The sequence below is a fragment of the Thalassophryne amazonica genome, chromosome 15 (assembly GCF_902500255.1).
Source record: "Thalassophryne amazonica chromosome 15, fThaAma1.1, whole genome shotgun sequence".
NCBI lineage: Eukaryota > Metazoa > Chordata > Actinopteri > Batrachoidiformes > Batrachoididae > Thalassophryne > Thalassophryne amazonica.
Window position 1 is genome coordinate 86,705,741 of NC_047117.1, and position 20,293 is coordinate 86,726,033.

At 38.0% G+C, this 20,293-nt stretch overlaps 1 protein-coding gene across 1 annotated transcript; it reads left to right on the plus strand.

Annotated features, from left to right (window-relative positions):
• Positions 1–10,436: 10,436 nt before the first annotated feature.
• Positions 10,437–15,561, plus strand: LOC117526831 (low affinity immunoglobulin epsilon Fc receptor-like). Its single transcript, XM_034188908.1, has 6 exons — positions 10,437–10,659; positions 11,090–11,188; positions 11,288–12,082; positions 12,764–12,909; positions 15,131–15,240; positions 15,393–15,561. Exons 1-6 carry the CDS (start codon positions 10,554–10,556, stop codon positions 15,544–15,546), a joined length of 1,410 nt encoding a protein of 469 aa, XP_034044799.1. The 5' UTR covers positions 10,437–10,553; the 3' UTR covers positions 15,547–15,561.
• The last annotated feature ends 4,732 nt before the right edge of the window (positions 15,562–20,293 follow it).

Sequence of the window (20,293 nt, forward strand, 5' to 3'; positions counted from 1 at the left end):
AGTGTGTGCAAGGATACGCAAAAATAATAATACTTAATAATAATAATAATACTACAATAAAATAAGAAAATGAGGTAGAAATATATATATATATATATATATATATATATATATATATATATATATATATATACATACATACACATTCTGTACATATACATACATACGCACATATGCACACACATACCTGTACACATACACATATACATATGCATATATATATAAACATGATTGGGTTGAAAAAAGATAGGAGCATCTTATTTACAATATGTAAATAAGATAATAAGATAAAAGCATTCATCAAACAAAAAGAAGAGTGGAAGGGTGAGTATACTGAGTGCTGATGATATGGCCAATTATCACTGGTGGAACAGTCCAGAATGTGCTTGAGGAGGAGGCAAAAGAGGAGGAGGTGGAGGAGCAGAGTGAGAGAGAAGAAGGTAGAAACAGTGAGGTGTAAAGTGGCCGGCAGGGTAAACACAAACGTGGCATGGGACACGGAGGAGTGACTCCACATGAGTCAGAGAAAGAAAGAAGGTATAGGAAGTAAAAGACAAACCATTCAGGATGAAATTGTCTTTATGTCAAGGGAGTTCTAACGTGCACAAACATACAGACGTGGAGATTTCAAGATATTTAAGGTGAAATCTGGGCTTGTGGTTTTAATTTCCATGTCATACCAGAATATCGTGAAGGTACCACAGGCAAAGGTACTTAATACACAAGTGGTTCCTGGTGTGCAGTTGAGCACTTTGCATGACAGCAAGTGTGTATGTGAGGCATCACTGTAAAGTCCTTTGAATATCTGTATCAGATGGAAAAGCACTAAAGAATGGGATTTTTATTATTATTATTATTATTATTATTATTATTATTATTAAATTTAGTATATATTTAATATATTATTTAAATGATTATTATTATTATTATTAATAATAATAATAATAACAACAACAATTATATATATATATACTAATATATATATATATATAATATATAATATATATGTATATATAGTATATTATATATATATATATCTATATATATATATATATATAATATATATATATATATATATATATATATATTTTTTTTTTCCCAGTAAATGGTTCTGGGGAGCATTAGCATGGCAAAAATCCTTCATGTAATTTACACACCAAATAGTAGTCACTGATTGACCTCATGAGGTCAATTTAGCATGGCGGCTTCTCCTGTCTCTCCCGCACTTTTCTGCTCTGGGTGTGAAATGTTTAGTTATTCCTCGGCCTCCTTTAGCAGTAATGGTACTTGTAATAAGTGTAGCTTATTCGTAGCTTTGGAGGCCAGGCTGGGCGAATTGGAGACTCGGCTCCGCACCGTGGAAAATTTCTACAGCTAGCAAGGCCCTGTAGTCGGTGCGGACCAAGGGGTAGCTTAGCCGCCGTTAGTTCCCCCCTGGCAGATCCCAGAGCAGCCGGGGGGAAAGCAGCCGAGCTGGGGACTGTGAGGAGGGACAGCGTATAGCCCTAACAGACAGCCCCCCGTGTACACCGCCAACCCGTTCACATCTTTAACCGTTTTTTCCCCACTCGACGATACACCCGCCGAGGATCAAACTCTGGTTATTGGCGACTCTGTTTGAGAAATGTGAAGTTAGCGACACCAGCAACCATAGTCAATTGTCTTCCGGGGGCCAGAGCAGGCGACATTGAAGGAAATTTGAAACTGCTGGCTAAGGCTAAGCGTAAATTTGGTAAGATTGTAATTCACGTCGGCAGTAATGACACCCGGTTACGCCAATCGGAGGTCACTAAAATTAACATTGAATCGGTGTGTAACTTTGCAAAAACAATGTCGGACTCTGTAGTTTTCTCTGGGCCCCTCCCCAATCAGACCGGGAGTGACATGTTTAGCCGCATGTTCTCCTTGAATTGCTGGCTGTCTGAGTGGTGTCCAAAAATGAGGTGGGCTTCATAGATAATTGGCAAAGCTTCTGGGGAAAACCTGGTCTTGTTAGGAGAGACGGCAGCCATCCCACTTTGGATGAGAGCAGCTCTCATTTCTAGAAATCTGGCCAATTTTCTTAAATCCTCCAAACCGTGACTATCCAGGGTTGGGACCAGGAAGCAGGAGTTGTAGTCTTACACACCTCTCTGCAGCTTCTCTCCCCCTGCCATCCCCTCATTACCCCATCCCCGTAGAGACGGTGCCTGCTCCCAGACTACCAATAACCAGCAAAAATCTATTTAAGCATAAAAATTCAAAAAGAAAAAATAATATAGCACCTTCAACTGCACCACAGACTAAAACAGTTAAATGTGTCTATTAAACATTAGGTCTCTCTCTTCTAAGTCCCTGTTGGTAAATGATATAATAATTGATCAACATATTGATTTATTCTGCCTAACAGAAACCTGGTTACAGCAGGATGAATATGTTAGTTTAAATGAGTCAACACCCCCGAGTCACACTACTGTCAGAATGCTCGTAGCACGGGCCGGGGTGGAGGATTAGCAGCAATCTTCCATTCCAGGCTTATTAATTAATCCAAAACCCAGAAGAGCTGTATTCATTTGAAAGCTTGTCTCTTAGTCTTGTCCATTCCAAATTGGAAGTCCCAAAAACCAGTTTATGTGTTATTATCTATCGTCTCTACCTGGTCGTTACTGTAGTTTCTCTGTGAATTTTCAGACCTTTTGTGCCTGACTTAGTGCTTAGCTCAGATAAGATGAATTAGAGTGGGCGATTTTAACATCCACACAGATGCTGAGAATGACAGCCTCAACACTGCATTTAATTATTATTATGACTCTATTGGCTTTGCTCAAAAAGTAAATGAGTCCACCCACCACTTTAATCATATCTTAGATCTTGTTCTGACTTATGGTATGGAAATAGAAGACTTAACAGTATTCCCTGATAACTCCCTTCTGTCTGATCATTTCTTAATACCATTTACATTTACTCTGATGGACTACCCAGCAGTGGGGGAATAAGTTTCATTACACTAGAAGTCTTTCAGAAAGCGCTGTAACTAGGTTTAAGGATATGATTCCTTCTTTATGTTCTCTAATGCCATATACCAACACAGTGCAGAGTAGCTACCTAAACTCTGTAAGGGAGATAGAGTATCTCGTCAATAGTTTTACATCCTCATTGAAGACAACTTTGGATGCTGTAGCTCCTCTGAAAAAGAGGAGCTTTAAATCAGAAGTGTCTGACTCCGTGGTATAACTCACAAACTCGTAGCTTAAAGCAGATAACCCGTAAGTTGGAGAGGAAATGGCGTCTCACTAATTTAGAAGACCTTCACTTAGCCTGGAAAAAGAGTCTGTGCTCTATAAAAAAAGCCCTTCGTAAAGCTAGGACATCTTTTTCTACCATCACTAATTGAAGAAAAATAAGAACAACCCCAGGTTTCTTTTCAGCACTGTAGCCAGGCTGACAAAGAGTCAGAGCTCATTGAGCTGAGTATTCCATTAACTTAACTAGTAATGACTTCAGACTTTCTTTGCTAACAAAATTTTAAACTAGTAGAGAAAAAATTACTCATAACCATCCCAAGACGTATCGTTATCTTTGGCTGCTTTCAGTGATGCCGGTATTTGGTTAGGACTCTTTCTCCTCCGATTGTTCTGTCTGAGTTATTCTCATTAGTTACTTCATCCAAACCATCAACATGTTTATTAGACCCCATTCCTACCAGGCTGCTCAAGGAAGCCCTACCATTATTTAATGCTTCGATCTTAAATATGATCAATCTATCTTTGTTAGTTGGCTATGTACCACAGGCTTTTAAGGTGGCAGTAATTAAACCATTACTTAAAAAGCCATCACTTGACCCAGCTATCTTAGCTAATTATAGGCCAATCTCCAACCTTCCTTTTCTCTCAAAAATTCTTGAAAGGGTAGTTGTAAACAGCTAACTGATCATCTGCAGAGGAATGGTCTATTTGAAGAGTTTCAGTCAGGTTTTAGAATTCATCATAGTACAGAAACAGCATTAGTGAAGGTTACAAATGATCTTCTTATGGCCTCGGACAGTGGACTCATCTCTGTGCTTGTTCTGTTAGATCTCAGTGCTGCTTTTGATACTGTTGACCATAAAATTTTATTACAGAGATTAGAGCATGCCATAGGTATTAAAGGCACTGCGCTGCGGTGGTTTGAATCATATTTGTCTAATAGATTACAATTTGTTCATGTAAATGGGGAATCTTCTTCACAGACTAAAGTTAATTATGGAGTTCCACAAGGTTCTGTGCTAGGACCAATTTTATTCACTTTATACATGCTTCCCTTAGGCAGTATTATTAGACGGTATTGCTTAAATTTTCATTGTTACGCAGATGATACCCAGCTTTATCTATCCATGAAGCCAGAGGACACACACCAATTAGCTAAACTGCAGGATTGTCTTACAGACATAAAGACATGGATGACCTCTAATTTCCTGCTTTTAAACTCAGATAAAACTGAAGTTATTGTACTTGGCCCCACAAATCTTAGAAACATGGTGTCTAACCAGATCCTTACTCTGGATGGCATTACCCTGACCTCTAGTAATACTGTGAGAAATCTTGGAGTCATTTTTGATCAGGATATGTCATTCAAAGTGCATATTAAACAAATATGTAGGACTGCTTTTTTGCATTTACGCAATATCTCTAAAATCAGAAAGGTCTTGTCTCAGAGTGATGCTGAAAAACTAATTCATGCATTTATTTCCTCTAGGCTGGACTATGTAATTCATTATTATCAGGTTGTCCTAAAAGTTCCCTAAAAAGCCTTCAGTTAATTCAAAATGCTGCAGCTAGAGTACTGACGGGGACTAGAAGGAGAGAGCATATCTCACCCATATTGGCCTCTCTTCATTGGCTTCCTGTTAATTCTAGAATAGAATTTAAAATTCTTCTTCTTACTTATAAGGTTTTGAATAATCAGGTCCCATCTTATCTTAGGGACCTCGTAGTACCATATTACCCCAATAGAGCGCTTCGCTCTCAGACTGCAGGCTTACTTGTAGTTCCTAGGGTTTGTAAGAGTAGAATGGGAGGCAGAGCCTTCAGCTTTCAGGCTCCTCTCCTGTGGAACCAGCTCCCAATTCAGATCAGGGAGACAGACACCCTCTCTACTTTAAGATTAGGCTTAAAACTTTCCTTTTTGCTAAAGCTTATAGTTAGGGCTGGATCAGGTGACCCTGAACCATCCCTTAGTTATGCTGCTATAGACGTAGACTGCTGGGGGGTTCCCATGATGCACTGTTTCTTTTTCTTTTGCTCTGTATGCACCACTCTGCATTTAATCATTAGTGATCGATCTCTGCTCCCCTCCACAGCATGTCTTTTTCCTGGTTCTCTCCCTCAGCCCCAACCAGTCCCAGCAGAAGACTGCCCCTCCCTGAGCCTGGTTCTGCTGGAGGTTTCTTCCTGTTAAAGGGAGTTTTTCCTTCCCACTGTAGCCAAGTGCTTGCTCACAGGGGGTCGTTTTGACCGTTGGGGTTTTACATAATTATTGTATGGCCTTGCCTTACAATATAAAGCGCCTTGGGGCAACTGTTTGTTGTGATTTGGCGCTATATAAAAAAAATTGATTGATTGATTGATGAGGTATTAAGGTGTGCGCTGCCTGTCGCTTTTGTGTTCCTGGTTTCAGTGTCAACTCAACATTGGCATTTCCTGTTTCAGTGTCAACTGTCCACTGAATTTCCACGTAATCTCTATTTACGACAGCGCTCCTCTTTGTCTTTTTAATTTTTTTATTGACAAAAAAGTAACACAAAAACCTTACAGAGGATGAACACAACACAGCAAAAACAACGTACTGAAAAACAGGTTAATCTCCTGTGCTGTTTTTTCAAGAAGTGTTCAACATTTGACATTTCCCATTTCACTTTGGACTCAAAATTTGGCATTTCCTGTTCGTGCCTCACTGTATGATGTTAGCTAATATTACTAATTTCTGCAAAAATATTTGTCCTATCAACTTTCTATTTTTGCAGCATTCATCCCTGACCCAAAATACATAAGCATACCAAATGGCAAATGTCAGCTGTCCCTAGTTTCTCCGTGATCGAAGCCATACGCACGCATGCACACATGCACACATGCACAGACGCAGAGGCCACTTAGCTATTATAATATACTATATATAATACGATACTGTACGATATATAATATCAAAAGGGAATTTCAATGTTAAATTCAAATAGCCACAAAGTCTTCAATCCCTGTCAAACATTGTAATGTCCTGCAGATTGTCATCCTACATAACTCTGTCAAATTTGAAAGAAATGTAATTCTTTTTGAAAGAGTTATTAATTTTTACAAAGTCATTCAATGTTAAAGGATAGGGATTCGTCCAATTTTCCAACATTTTTCCTGACCTTCACCTTTGACCTATGATCTTGAAAAAAGAAAGGTGTCTAGCCACTGCGGTATAGTTTATGTGTATAACGTTTGATGAAAATCAAATTAGAAATTCAAGCTGTAGAGTGTTCACAAACAAACAGACAGACAGACAAACAAACCAACAGGGATGAAAACATAACCTAGTCTTGTTTCAACAATCTGTGTGGTTGATCCAAAACAAACGGTCCCCAAACACAGTGGTCTTCTCATCCATGTTGGCTCTAGTTATTCTGGCATTTAGTGGCATCTCTATATTCAATAAAAGGAATCCTTAAATCTTTAAGTTAAATGTTTGTTACTAATTGTCTCTTTTGGCTGTTTTAACTTTGTCTCTTTTGCTGCCTGTCTTGGCCAGGACTCTCTTGGAAAAGAGATTTTTAATCTCAATGAGCTTTTCCTGGTTAAATAAAGGTTTGAATGAAATTCCATCACCAAAGCCAAGCAATATTGCCACAACTTTACTTCTAAAATCAATGTCAGCATGATGGCAAATAATTACGTTGGAGGGGCGGGGCTTCCTGTCAAATGATCAGTAAGAAAATCATATTCTGCTTAATCTTAAAATCTTTTAGATTTCACTTCAGTAAGTCTAAAGTGAATGTGTGATATTCAGAAAGTAAGATAATATGTAATGTTTTGTAAATTATTACTGTGAGGTCAAAGATATGTCTGCTAAAATTTCATGCCTTTTTGACATTTATAAATGCTTTTTTTTATTTAGTTTTGGGTTTCAAGTAGGAATTGCAGAGAAGCCCTGAAATACTCACATCACCCACTAGATGGCAGCAAAAGTTGCTCAATTGTGCATCAACGTCTTGGCTGTTTATTCCTGTGAGAAGTTAATTTTGGTGAAAATAAAATGTGCTGATGACCAAAAATCAACGTACAATTGAGTCCTTTGCCTGTATGTGCAACTTGCTTGTTCTAATTAAAGCGATTGAAATTTGACCCATTTGTCGTTAATTTTCCAAACGCTACTTATAAAAGATAAATATTAAACTGTCACATTTTTAACTTGCATCGAAGGAAGTATTACGGTTGCCTGTTTATGGAATTGATCATCTGAAATGACCTAGTCTGTAAACAGGTGATCAAACTATCCCACAATAGTTTGACACACTCATAACACACAGAATCAGCCAAACAATGCACTGTTTCAGCTTCAACTAAGACACGAACCGTGCTGACAAACATCTGTTAAATCACCACCAAAATGCCTTTGCACCCCCACAGTCAGACACACAATCCAGATTAATAACACCAATGCATCTAAACACCTGATGAATCAGGACAAAGGTTTTACTGCAACAAGGCAAACTGTCTTCTTTTAAAAGGTAACCTTTGGGGGACCACAATCACAGTGAGTTTAGCTTTTAGAGCAGATGTCTTCAACTCATTCCAGAAAGTGCCGAGGGGGTGCAGGTTTTCTTTTCAACAACCCACTCCACCAGGAGATTTCACGGATTAACTGATTCCATCTGCCCAAAGTGATGTTAAAAAGATGGCCTGTCAGGGGATCACGGTGCCGACTAAGATCACATCGACGTGTTAAATGCCTTTCCTGCAGCGCTTCAGCTCAAAAGCAAGAAGATGAAACCTTCAGTGTCAGATCTTTGTTATAACCATTCCTCCCTTCTTTCTTATTTAAAGAGGTGTTATCCACCATTTGAACAAGTTATTATGGGTTACCAGGCGTCTGAAAAACACATCAACCTTTTTAGTCACTACTCCAGGACACCCAAAAAGTTACCAGAGCTTAATAACAGAGTCTCATGATTGCCTCAATTATATTAAGTTTCTGAAATAAAAATATGTTATTACAAATTAGATATTTGAAGTTAGATTTACCTACAGTAAAATGTAATTATTGAAGTTAATACAATTTAGGTTTTTGTAATTAAAATTGTGAATATTCAAACGATATTCAAAGCAGAACTGTAGTGTACTCCAACATGGAGTACAATGTTCCCAAATGGATTTGGGACTTGAGCACACTGAGGTTCAAGTGTCTTTTTGAAGGACACTTTGATGAACAGGAGTAACTGGTGATTGAGCCAATAAATCTCAACTTTCTGAAGCTCATGCCATCTGCATCATTGTTAATCCATTCACTGTATGAATGCCATTTTTTGTTACTGTTTTATTGCACTGCTTATTGTACTGTCTGAGTTTGCTTCAGTCAAAGATTAAAGGAAGATCACATTTAAAATGTTCCATATTACACTGGGGCTCATTGGTCACTAGCAACCTGGTCTCACGGCATGTCGTGATTCAGCAGCACGAAATATACATTAATCTATTGGTTTGTGATACTGCGACAAAAAGCGCCTCATTTTCATCATAGCAGCACAAATTAATTCTAATTCATTGCTTGATGGCTGCACGAAATTAAAAGTGAAGCAGGGGGTGGGGGGGGGTCAGGGTGGTCTTGGTTAAGGTTTGGGGTAGGAGTAGGATTAGTAATAGTGAGTTAAAAAAAACACGAAAATTTCACTCATTTTGTGATGTGAGCACGAAAAAAAAAAAACATGTGAGACTGGGCTGTCAACAGACTGAAAAGGGAGAATCGTTGGACCAACTGAAATAAATTGTTTCAGTGTGCAACACACACACACACACAAAAAAACTGTGTTTAACAAAAAAAGGTGGTGCAAATGTGCAAATTCACAATAAATGGTTAATATTCCAAAAACAAATATTGACAGAAAAGCTCCATTGATTAATGCAGCATTTTTAAACTTGTCCTGTTACAATTGCAGAGATTTCTGGCTTGAAATGAAAGCTTTGTTTTTTTTTCTCCCATCACATATGTCTTGCATTTTCTGTTTGGAGATTGCGCCGTATAAACATGCCGTAAGATTATTTCTTTTGTGGCTTTTCTTTTTTCAGTAACTTCAAACAGTCAGCATGAAGGAATTTGTTTTCTGAAACTATTGGTTGCATCTGGGACATCTGAGACATACTGATGATGATGTCATTTGCTTGTTTGGTCTGCAACAATAATACATGGTTCACATACGGTTGATTTCTACTATTTCCAGACTCAAGCTTGCATTTTGTGACATGGACCATTTTTACTCCAGTATGCTTGTTACAGTGCATTAGTTGTGTTTCTAAGTTGGACTGGGTGTTGATAGGGTTGTATAAACCAGTGGTCAGGCACAAACCCCCCTTTCAGTCACCAACTCATGGCCAACAGGAATAGTGCATGTTATTTAAAAAAATCAGTTCAAACTCAACTTTCTGCTGCTTGCAGTCGCTGGCCTGAACATCACTTCCTCCACCTCATTCCCACCAGTTGGCCCCTTCCACTGATAGCAAAATTTTAGATCTATGTATTCTCTACACTATCATGACAGGGACCTCTGCCAATGACTGTTGTAACATTTTGTACAGTATCATTATAGATGAAATATTTTTTTTTTACTTTTGTTTCTTGAATCTTTATGGGAGAACTGCATTCTCAAGAAAGACTACCATGTTATTTGTATTTCTTAATGACTGATTTAAATTCAGACAAAGACATATTCAGTTATTTAGAAATGTTCATGACTTGTCTCAAGAAAACTATCTGTAAAAGTAATGATTTGAATTAAAAATAATTAGATTTACTTTGTTGAATTACTTATAAATGCACTAGCTTCATTGAAATTCTTGAATTAAAGTTGAAAGTTGTGTGATATTTTGTGGAAATTAATGTTCATCCTTAAATATAAAACTGTTCACAAGATTATAGTCTGTAAACCAATAGTCTGCACCCAAATGCAAAAGTTAAGCAGATCTTGAGCAACTAACCTGACTCAGAGACAGTGAGGAAGGATCAGGCTCCACCTCTTGAACAAGCCTTGAACGTGGCCCCTGAAGTGGAAAGACCCTGTGCAAGGATTTACAGCGTAACAAACAAAGCATTCTCTCTGCAAGAAGAGGTACAATTTCATTTTACAGCTTACTTTGAGAACTTTTAATAAGTAATGGACAACAGCTGAACTCACGAACATGAATTTGATTGTCAACATAATCATTTGTGTTCTGTCAACATGTTAAGTCAACTGTAAGGGGCAAGAGTCTGCAACGCAACAAGATCTGCAGCTGTTTCACAAGCCGACACTTTCCTGTTTACTCATAAGATTCTGCAGCGATCAGGCTTGTTGAGTACAGACAAAAATGACCGCAGACATGAGTGCCTCTGCAATGACCAAGATGGACATCGACGACAGTAAATTTGGCTACAGTCAACTTTCAGGGAATGGCAGCAGGTTCTGGAACTCAGGTGAGAAAAATACATTTAGTTTTAACTGTCTGAAGTGAATGTGTGACATGAAGGACAGCACAGTGGCCTAGCAGTTAGCACTGTTGCTTTACAGTAACAAGTTCATGGGATCGATTCCCACCTGGGGTCTTTCTGTGTGGAGTTTGCATGTTCTTCCTGTGTTTGTGTGGGTTCCCGCGAGGTGCTTCGGCTTCCTCCCACATCCAAAGACATGCAGGGTAGGTGAATTGTAAACTTCAAATTGTCTGTAGGTGTGTGTGTGTGTGTTGTCCATATGTGGTCCTGAGACAGACTGGCGTCCTGTACAGAGTGTACCCTCTGACTGCTGGGATAGGCTCCAGCCCCCTGTGACCCTTAACTGGAGTAAGCTGTTGAAGATGTGTGACATGAAGGTTATACTTGTCATTTTTAACTGCTTGCTGTTGTTCAGTTAACGGGTTGAGAAGGAACCCGTTCAAGCTGGTTGCAGCTGGTCTCGGACTGTTGTGTGTTTTTCTGCTGGCTGGAGTCATCGGTCAGCATCTCCACTGTGAGTCTCTTTCTTTTCTTTTCCATAAATTCTCACAAAGTTGCCAGATTTTGGTGTAAAAGTTGTGACATTATAACATGAGTCTGACCTCTCCGGCAGATCGTAAATTAGAGGGAGAAAACCAGAACCGTCTCAACGAAGTGACCAAAGTCAAAGACAACTTGCAGGAGAACCTGAAGACCGTGCAAAAGGACAAAAAAACCCTCCAAGTGGACAAAGACCAGCTACAGGGCAGATATGATTATTTATCCAGGCAGAATAATCAGCTGCAAACAAATGCCAACATTCTGAAACAAGAAAGTAATGATCTTAAAGTTAAACAAAGCCAGTTACAGATGGCAAACAGTGCATTAAGTCAAAGCTTAAACCAATTAAACTCCAGCCAGCAGCAGCTGCAGACCAATAACAAGGCTTTGACTAAGGCCAGAGACCTCTTAGACGAACAACACAAGTCAGTGGTCAAACTCAACAAGGACTTACAGACAAGTTACGACACGGCGGTAAAGGAGAGGAACAATTTAGAGAACAAGTACAACAACGCAACCAGATCAAGAGAACAACTGCAGCTTAGCTGCAACTTATTGACCAAGACTGTGGAGAACCTGCAGAAACACTACAACATCTCCACCAGTGAGAAGGAGAAGCTTGCAAGCAGTCACCAAAACCTGACGAAGGAGATGGCTGAGTTGCAGGCCAGTTACGACATACTCGTGAAGGTCAACGATCAGCTGCAGGCCAGTTACACCGTTTTACTTCAAGAAAAGGAGGAACTTCTAAGCACTAAGATGAATGTAACGGCAGAGAGAGACCAGCTGAAGATGGTCAACTTCAATCTGACTGCAGAGAGAGACAAACTGCAGCAGGAAGTTCAGAAACTGAACACAACCGCTCAAGGTCAGCAAGTCAAATATATTTACAAAACAGATTTAAGACAAGTGTTGGCCAAAGGACAATGCAAATATTAGTTGAAAAAGTACAATTTCAGTCAAATAAGTCATTCCTGTATAGGACCTGAGGCCCTTTGGAGTTGGTGCTTATCTCCAGATTCTGTAAGGTGAAGCAGATGAGAGTCTATGTTTCCCCTATGATGGGATGCCAGTCCATTACTGGTTACTTCCACAATGAAGTCCAGTACCCATGTACAGCTGGGTTGGGTGAACTGACAATATAGATGATGATTATAATTAATAACCAATAATTTAATGAAGACTAGAGAAAGTTTGGTGTCTGCTCTTGAATGAAGACAGTTAAAGTTGATTTATGGTGAAGACACAAGATTTTGAAGATGTATTCATAGAGTATAGTTGCATGACCAGGACATTTTAGGCCAGATCTGATACCCTCTCTCCAGTATAAGTGGTGTCATGATCAACCAGAGTACACAGGATTTGTTTAATGCCCTCTGATTCTTTTCACTGAAATTAGGACATTTCCAAGTTGTAACCCCAATTCAGAAATGGGTTCTGGGTCCATATAAGCTCTAATGTAGACTGCAACCTTCTCCATGCAGAGGGTCAAACAAAGACTTGATCTCAGTCTTCGATTTTATTGATTTGTGATATTTTGTATTGAAAGATAAGTTGTGTCCTGCTGGCTGGAAGAAGTTTCAGAACAGCTGCTACTATGCTGCTTCTGGACGGAAATCGTGGCGCTTGAGCAGAGTGGATTGTCAGAACAGAGGTGCTGCTGACCTGGTCATCATAACCAGTGAAGAAGAAATGGTGCGTTTAACTGCATGTGTTTTAACACAACCCAATCTCATGCCATTTCGTGATGGCATCACAAAAAGAAAATTAATCTTTGGTTTGTGATACCTAAGTTACAGGAGCACAAATTCATTTCAGAACCAGAGCACACACACACAAAAAAAAGCATGAGACTGGGCTGCAATTAAGTTCTTCAAAGTGTAATAATTCTGTGACTATGTTGGCAGCTTTTCCACTTTAAACAAAATTTAGAGCTGAAATGACCAGTCCATATTTGGATTTCTGTTTAATCTGTGAGATTTGCCTAATGATTCAGTTTGGTGCCCATGGGTCACTTTTATCGCCCTTCTGATTGTTTTGGCTTATCATGACACTTGACAAGCTCTGTTCAAATATACAACCCAAATTCCAGTGAAGTTGGGACGTTGTGTAAAATGTAAATAAAAACAGAATACGATTTACAAATCCTCTTCAACCTATATTCAATTGAATACACCACAAAGACAAGATATTTAATGTTCAAACTGATAAACTTTATTGTTTTGTGCAAATATTTGCTCATTTTGAAATGGATGCCTGCAACACATTTCAAAAAAGCTGGGACAGTGGTATGTTTACCACTGTGTTACATCACCTTTCCTTCTGACAACACTCAATAAGCGTTTGGGAACTGAGGACAGTAATTGTTGAAGCTTTGTAGGTTGAATTCTTTCCCATTCTTGCTTCATGTACGACTTCAGTTGTACAACAGTCCGGGGTCTCCGTTGTCATATTTTGTGCTTCATAATGCGCCACACATTTTCAATGGGTGACAGGTCTGGACTGCAGGCAGGCCAGTCTAGCACCCGCACTCTTTTACTACGAAGCCACGCTGTTGTAACACGTGCAGAATGTGTCTTGGCATTGTCTTGCTGAAATAAGCAGGGACGTCCCTGAAAAACACATTGCTTGGATGGCAGCATGTGTTGCTCCAAAAGCTGGATATACCTTTCAGCATTGATGGTGCCATCACAGATGTGTAAGTTGCCCATGCCATGGGCACTAACACACCCCCATACCATCACAGATGCTGGCTTTTGAACTTTGTGCTGGTAACAATCTGGATGGTCTTTTCCCTCTTTTGTCCAGAGGACATGACATCCATGATTTCCAAAAACAATTTGAAATGTGGACTCATCAGACCACAGCACACTTTTCCACTTTGCGTCTGTCCATTTCAATTGAGCTCGGGCCCAGAGAAGGCGGCGGTGTTTCTGGATGTTGCTGATATATGGCTTTTGCTTTGCATGGTAGAGTTTTATCTTGCACTTGTAGATGTAGTGACGAACTGTGTAAACTGACAATGGTTTTCTGAAGTGTTCCTGAGCCAACACGGTTCCATCCTTTACACAATGATGTCGGTTTTTAATGCAGTACCGCCTGAGGGATCGAAAGTCATGGGCATTCAATGTTGGTTTTCAGCCTTGCCACTTACGTGTAGGAAGTTCTCCAGATTCTCTGAATTTTCTGACTATATTATGGACTGTAGATGATGGAATCCCTAAGTTCCTTGCAATTGAATGTTGAGAAATATTGTTCTTAAACTGTTTCATGCAGTTGTTCACAAAGTGGTGATCCTCACCCCATCTTTGCTTGTGAACGGCTGAGCCTTTTGGGGTTGCTCCTTTTAGATCCAATCATGACACTCACAATTAGTGTCATCAGTTCCCAAACTCTTATTGAGTGTTGTTAGAAGGAAAGGTGATGTAACACAGTGGTAAACACACCACTGTCCCAGCTTTTTTGAAACGTGTTGCAGGCCTCCATTTCAAAATGAGCAAAAATCTGCACAAAAACAAAAAAAGTCCATCAGTTTGAACATTAAATATCTTGTCTTTGTGGTGTGTTCAATTGAATATAGGTTGAAGAGAATTTGCAAATCATTGTATTCTGTTTTTATTTACATTTTATACAACGTCCCAACTTCACTGGAATTGGGGTTGTAATAAATTACTCTTAAACACTCTAGACCCTTATATTCATTTTACATTTCGTTTTAAACACCATCAACATTTATTTTTGCCTCTTTGTCCTCCATCCAGTTTCATTTAAAGCACATTTGGACACATCTGTGCTGTTGAAATTTACAGCTTCATTCACTTTTGTTATTAAATATGCAATATGTATGAAAGATATTTTTGAAACGTGTGTGAAAATCATTGTCAATTACAATCATGTTCTGTCTGTTTTCTCAAAGATGTTCATCAATAGCTTGTATTCAGGAGACAGTGAATCCTGGATCGGTTTGACTGATCAAGCTGTACAAGGACATTTTGTTTGGGTCGATGGGATGCCACTTATCTGGACGTAAGAGACTCAACTCCCATCTCTGCACAACCAAGAAATCTAAACTCTTTTGTTTTTATGCATTTATTTGAGCAATGCTGATCTCAGGCAAGTCAGGGATTTGTAACATGAAGCATCATTTCTTCTTTTGGACATGTCCCTATGTGCTGCAGGTTTTGGGCTCAGGGTCAACCCAGGAGCTATAACCGGAGGAACTGGGACTGTGTGGGGTTCTGGCACCATTCCACGGAGCAGGGGGAGTGGAATGTGAAAAACTGTCGCTCAAAAACACAGTGGATCTGTGAAAAGGAGTTTTATTCTGTATGAATTTCACACTTCCTTCTGCTGATTTTAAAGCTGCAACACAAAGTCAAAGATGATGCCTAATCATTCTGTAAATATGTAATATTTCATGAGCAAAAATGCATACAGACACCAACTTCACATTATTTTGGAACTTGTGTAAAAATAAATAAAAAAATCAATAAATTGCTTGAGCATTTAAATTGGTAGGTGTGCTGCACTTCTACATACTGTAAAAAAAACAGCTTTAGAGCATGTCTTTGGATGTGGAAGGAAGCCAGAGCACCCACACAAACATGGGGAGAATATCAGCTTGCAATTCAAATTGGATTTCAATTTATTTACTTTATAGCACCAAATCACAACATTCATTCACCCAAGTAAGGTCTACCCTTACCAAACAAATTGGATTTTCATCAAACATTATACACATAAACTATACCACAGTGGTGAGACACCATTCTTTTTTCAAGGTCATAGGTCAAAGGTCAAGGTCAAGAAAAATCTTGGAAAATTGGAAAAAAAAATCCCTATCTTTTAACATTGAAGGAATTTGTTCAAAAATGTATAACTTTTTCAGAAATAATCCATTTTTTTTTTAAATGTGACAGAGTTATGTAGGATTGCAATCTGCAATCTGCAGGAACTTACTATGTTAGATTGGGATTGCAGATGTTTTGGTTATTTGAATTTAACATTTAATTACCATTTGTATCTTGTGGGTATGTAACATTGTATATTTTGCATTATATGTCAACAAAGAATGGCCCTGTCATTCAAATATTCATATTTTACCTCATGAAAAGCCACACCAAACATGACAAACAGAAGGTCATTCACTTAACTGGCTGTAGCCAATTTTTGGTTAAGTTATAGAGAACTTTGGATCGAATTGACACAGAGACTTGCGACTTGAAAAAAACTGCACCAAATATCACCTTGACCTTGACTATTGCCCTTGAAAAGCTCGACTAAGGTTGACGTTTTAAAAATAAATGAATTTAGGAGAATTTGCAAAAATGTTCTTACACATAATGCACGGGACTATAATCTTTCTAAATCATTGCAGTAAATAGTAAACAGCACAAAGCTGTGATGTCACTGATGCCAGATCAGTCATTGAAATTAGGACATTCCTCAGTTTTAATCCAGCTGCTTCTCCAAACCATTGACAAAATGCCCCACATCCCATAATAGTCCATTTTGAGAAACATTGTTCTTAAACTGTTGGACTATTTTTTTTCACGCAGTTCTTCATAAAGTGGAGATCCTCGCCCCATCTTTCCTTGTGAACAGCTGAGTGTTTTGGGGATGCTCCTTTTCTATCCAATCATGACACTCACCTGTTTCCAATTAACCTGTTCACCTCCGGAATGTTCCAAACAGGTGTTCTTTGAGCATGCATCAACTTTCCCAGTCTTTTGTTGCCCCTGTCCCAGCATTTTTGAAATGTGTTGCAGGCATCCATTTCAAAATGAGCAAATATTTGCACAAAAACAGAAAAGGTCCATCAGTTTGACCATTAAATATCTTGTCTTTGTGGTGTATTCAATTGAATATAAGTTGAAGAGGATATACAACTCATTGTATTCTGTTTTTATTTACATTTTATACAATGTCCCAACTTCACTGGAATTGGGGTTGTACATACAAACATACATACATATATATATATATATATATATATATATATATATATATATATATATATATATATATATATATATATATATATATATATATATATATATATATATATATATATATATATATATATATACATATATATATATATATATATATATATATATATATATATACATACATATATATATATATATACATATATATATATATATATATATATATATATATATATATATATATATATATATATATATATATATATATATATATATAAATGTTGGTGACATTTACTTAAAAAGAAGAAAAAAAATCACTTGCTCTGGCAGTGTTTTCCATTGACACAATTTGAGAGAGTGAAGAGATGTAGAGTCAAAAATGATGCTGAAGGTCAATGAAGGTTGATGAAGAAGATGGACATAACAGTGATCACATATGTGACCTGGGTTGGGTAGGATTACTTTGAAACGTAATCCAAAAGTAATCATCTTACAAGTAATCCAAATGTATGTACATACATACATGTAATCCACATGTATTCTTTCAAAGTAATCCTACCCAACCTTGTATGTGACAAACCAGATCCAAACAGTTACTGTACATTCATTAGGATAGACACGAAAAGACACCTGTGGCCCAGCTCGATAACCTCACACAAAGGCATATTAAGAGAAATACATCGAGTTATTTTTCAAATTTATGAAAACATTAAGCATGACTGGAACAAGTTTTTAATGTTTGATGCTTTTTAATCTCAACATGTTAACTTGTGTGTGTGTGTGTGTGTGTGTGTATGCGTGCATGTGAGAAGATATGCTTGCTTTGGAAAAATGAAACAACAATATTGATTGTCAACCTTCAGAAAAGGGTGTACGTGATTAATCTGATTTGCTTTATTTTTTCATATACAAGAAAATTTTCACTGTTATGACAAAGTTTGGTTTGGGCTGGAATTTGGAACTGGGAACAGATGATTAAAAATTAGGGATGATAGGGATCCACATGTTCAACATTTTTTTAATGATGAATCATTATTGGAAGATGGAGCTATGACTTGAAAGCATATACCATTCTGTGCCACCAGGTGACACTGTTGTATTTTGGCATTTCATGTAGAAACGCCCGGTTTGCCTTCTCCAGTCATACTGTGTCTATAGAAGTGCCCTGGTGCAAGATCGTTGAAATGCTTGTGTCTGTCCATCTTTTTGGAGTCAAATCTCAAATATAGTTCAGTCGATTTCTCCATGTTTGATATAATGTGAAGCTGCTCTTGCACTTGACCAGTGGTGGGCACAGCTAACCAAAAAGTTAGCTTCGATAACCATTAATCCGATAACTGAAAAGTTATCTTTATAAACTGCTAAAAAAAATTATCTTTATTACAGATAACCGATAACCGTTAACTTTTAGTTTGGATTCAGACGCGGCCACATAGGATTACACTGTCAGCTTCTGATAAACCAGTTTCACTTTCACTTTTCACTGCTGACTAAATTCAAGGATCACAAACACATAAGAATGCACGAAAAATTAATGAATAAAAAATAAAACCCCAAACACTGTAATCATCTTTCAAAAGCAGTAAAACACAATATTAAAAGTCACAGTTTATGTCGGTATTAGATACACTGTCATTTACGAACTAAAAAGCTGCTGCTTTTCTCACACGCTTTCAACCCTGCGGCTTAAACAACTGAAATGTGTCCATTAATGCATTGATTGGCAGAGTAAAATACACATAGTAAATATAAATTCTTACCTGTTAGTTTCAGTGGGATTCATCTGAATAAATAATCCACATAAAGCACCCTATTTTTAAAAATCCAAAACAGTGTCTAAAGGTGAAGAAAAGTCCCACCCTCTGTACACACAGCTGCACCATGAGAGCTCTTCCCCCCCACCGAGTCTTGGTGATTAAATTACAGCCACAAAGAAATAAAATAAAGTTAAAATTAGTCCGTTTTGTTTTTGTGTCAAGCGGACTCAGTCACTGTAACGTCGAAAGTGAACCTGAACTACACTACCCACAATGATCTCTGCGTCGACCGGCCAATCACGTTTTGTGTTTAATGATGACATCATCAGCAAGCGACAGGTAGCCAGTCTGCTACAAACACACAACAGACAGACTACAATGTTTGATTTTAGGGTTTACAAATGTTTTTGACCGTTAAACTTTGCTCACTTTACCAGCAAAAAAAGTTATTGGACTGAAAGTTATCAAACTAAATTTATGGGAAGATAACTGGTCCGATGATGGTTTTAAAACTTATCTGAAAAGCTAATCCACTAGCAAAAACAATAGTTTTGATAATTATCCGTTATTGGATTAGCTGAATTGTGCCCACTACTGCACTTGACCCACTTTGGTACTTTTTAGTGCTGTAACTGGTCGAGCAACAACTCGGTGCACCTCCTCTGATTGCCCCAGACCAGGTCTCTCCGGCCCCATTTCATCAGCAAAAGTTGGGAAAAGTCTCTATTTTGTACGTGATCAAAACTGTCATGGGTTTAAGGTAAAAACTCTATTTCAATCTCACCAAAGTCAGGCCTGGAACCCAGGAGGACAGATTGCACTTTTCTCATTTTATGGACATAAAGTTCAGACTTTTCCACCTCTTCAACTAAAATTTCAACAAGCACTTGTTGGCATTCCTTCAAATTTGGTATGATGTTCGCAGTGTTGCCACAGTTATTTTGAAAAGTTACTTTATGAGTTACTTTATATAGTTACATTATACAGTTACCAGCTGCGGATAACTTGTCGGTAGCTGTTGAATGTAACTAATGAAGTAACTGGTAATCTAACTTGGTTATTTTTAAGACTGAGTGCTCAGAAAATCAACTGTTAGTTACTTTGCAAACAGTTACTTTGCTGATTACTTAATCTTAAGAGTAACCGTTAGAATAATAGTTACCTTATTAAGTTGTCCGAAGCTGCTAATGAAGTAACTGTATAAAGTGACTAATAAAGTAACTTTCAAAGTAACTGTGGCAGCACTGGATGTTGTTCTTCTCTCTAGCATGACTGTTCTGAAAGTGCTCATATCTATAATTTATGGCCATATATTGATCAAATATTGTTTTAAATTTCAAAGTGGACATTTGCTGCCCCCTACTGGCTGCA

Coding starts and splice junctions, on each gene's coding strand:
- LOC117526831 (XM_034188908.1), top strand. CDS start 10,554: ATGACCGCAGACATGAGTGCCTCTGCAATGACCAAGATGGACATCGAC. Junction 11,189..11,287: donor CATCGGTCAGCATCTCCACT/GTGAGTCTCTTT, acceptor CCTCTCCGGCAG/ATCGTAAATTAGAGGGAGAA. Junction 12,083..12,763: donor ACTGAACACAACCGCTCAAG/GTCAGCAAGTCA, acceptor TTGTATTGAAAG/ATAAGTTGTGTCCTGCTGGC.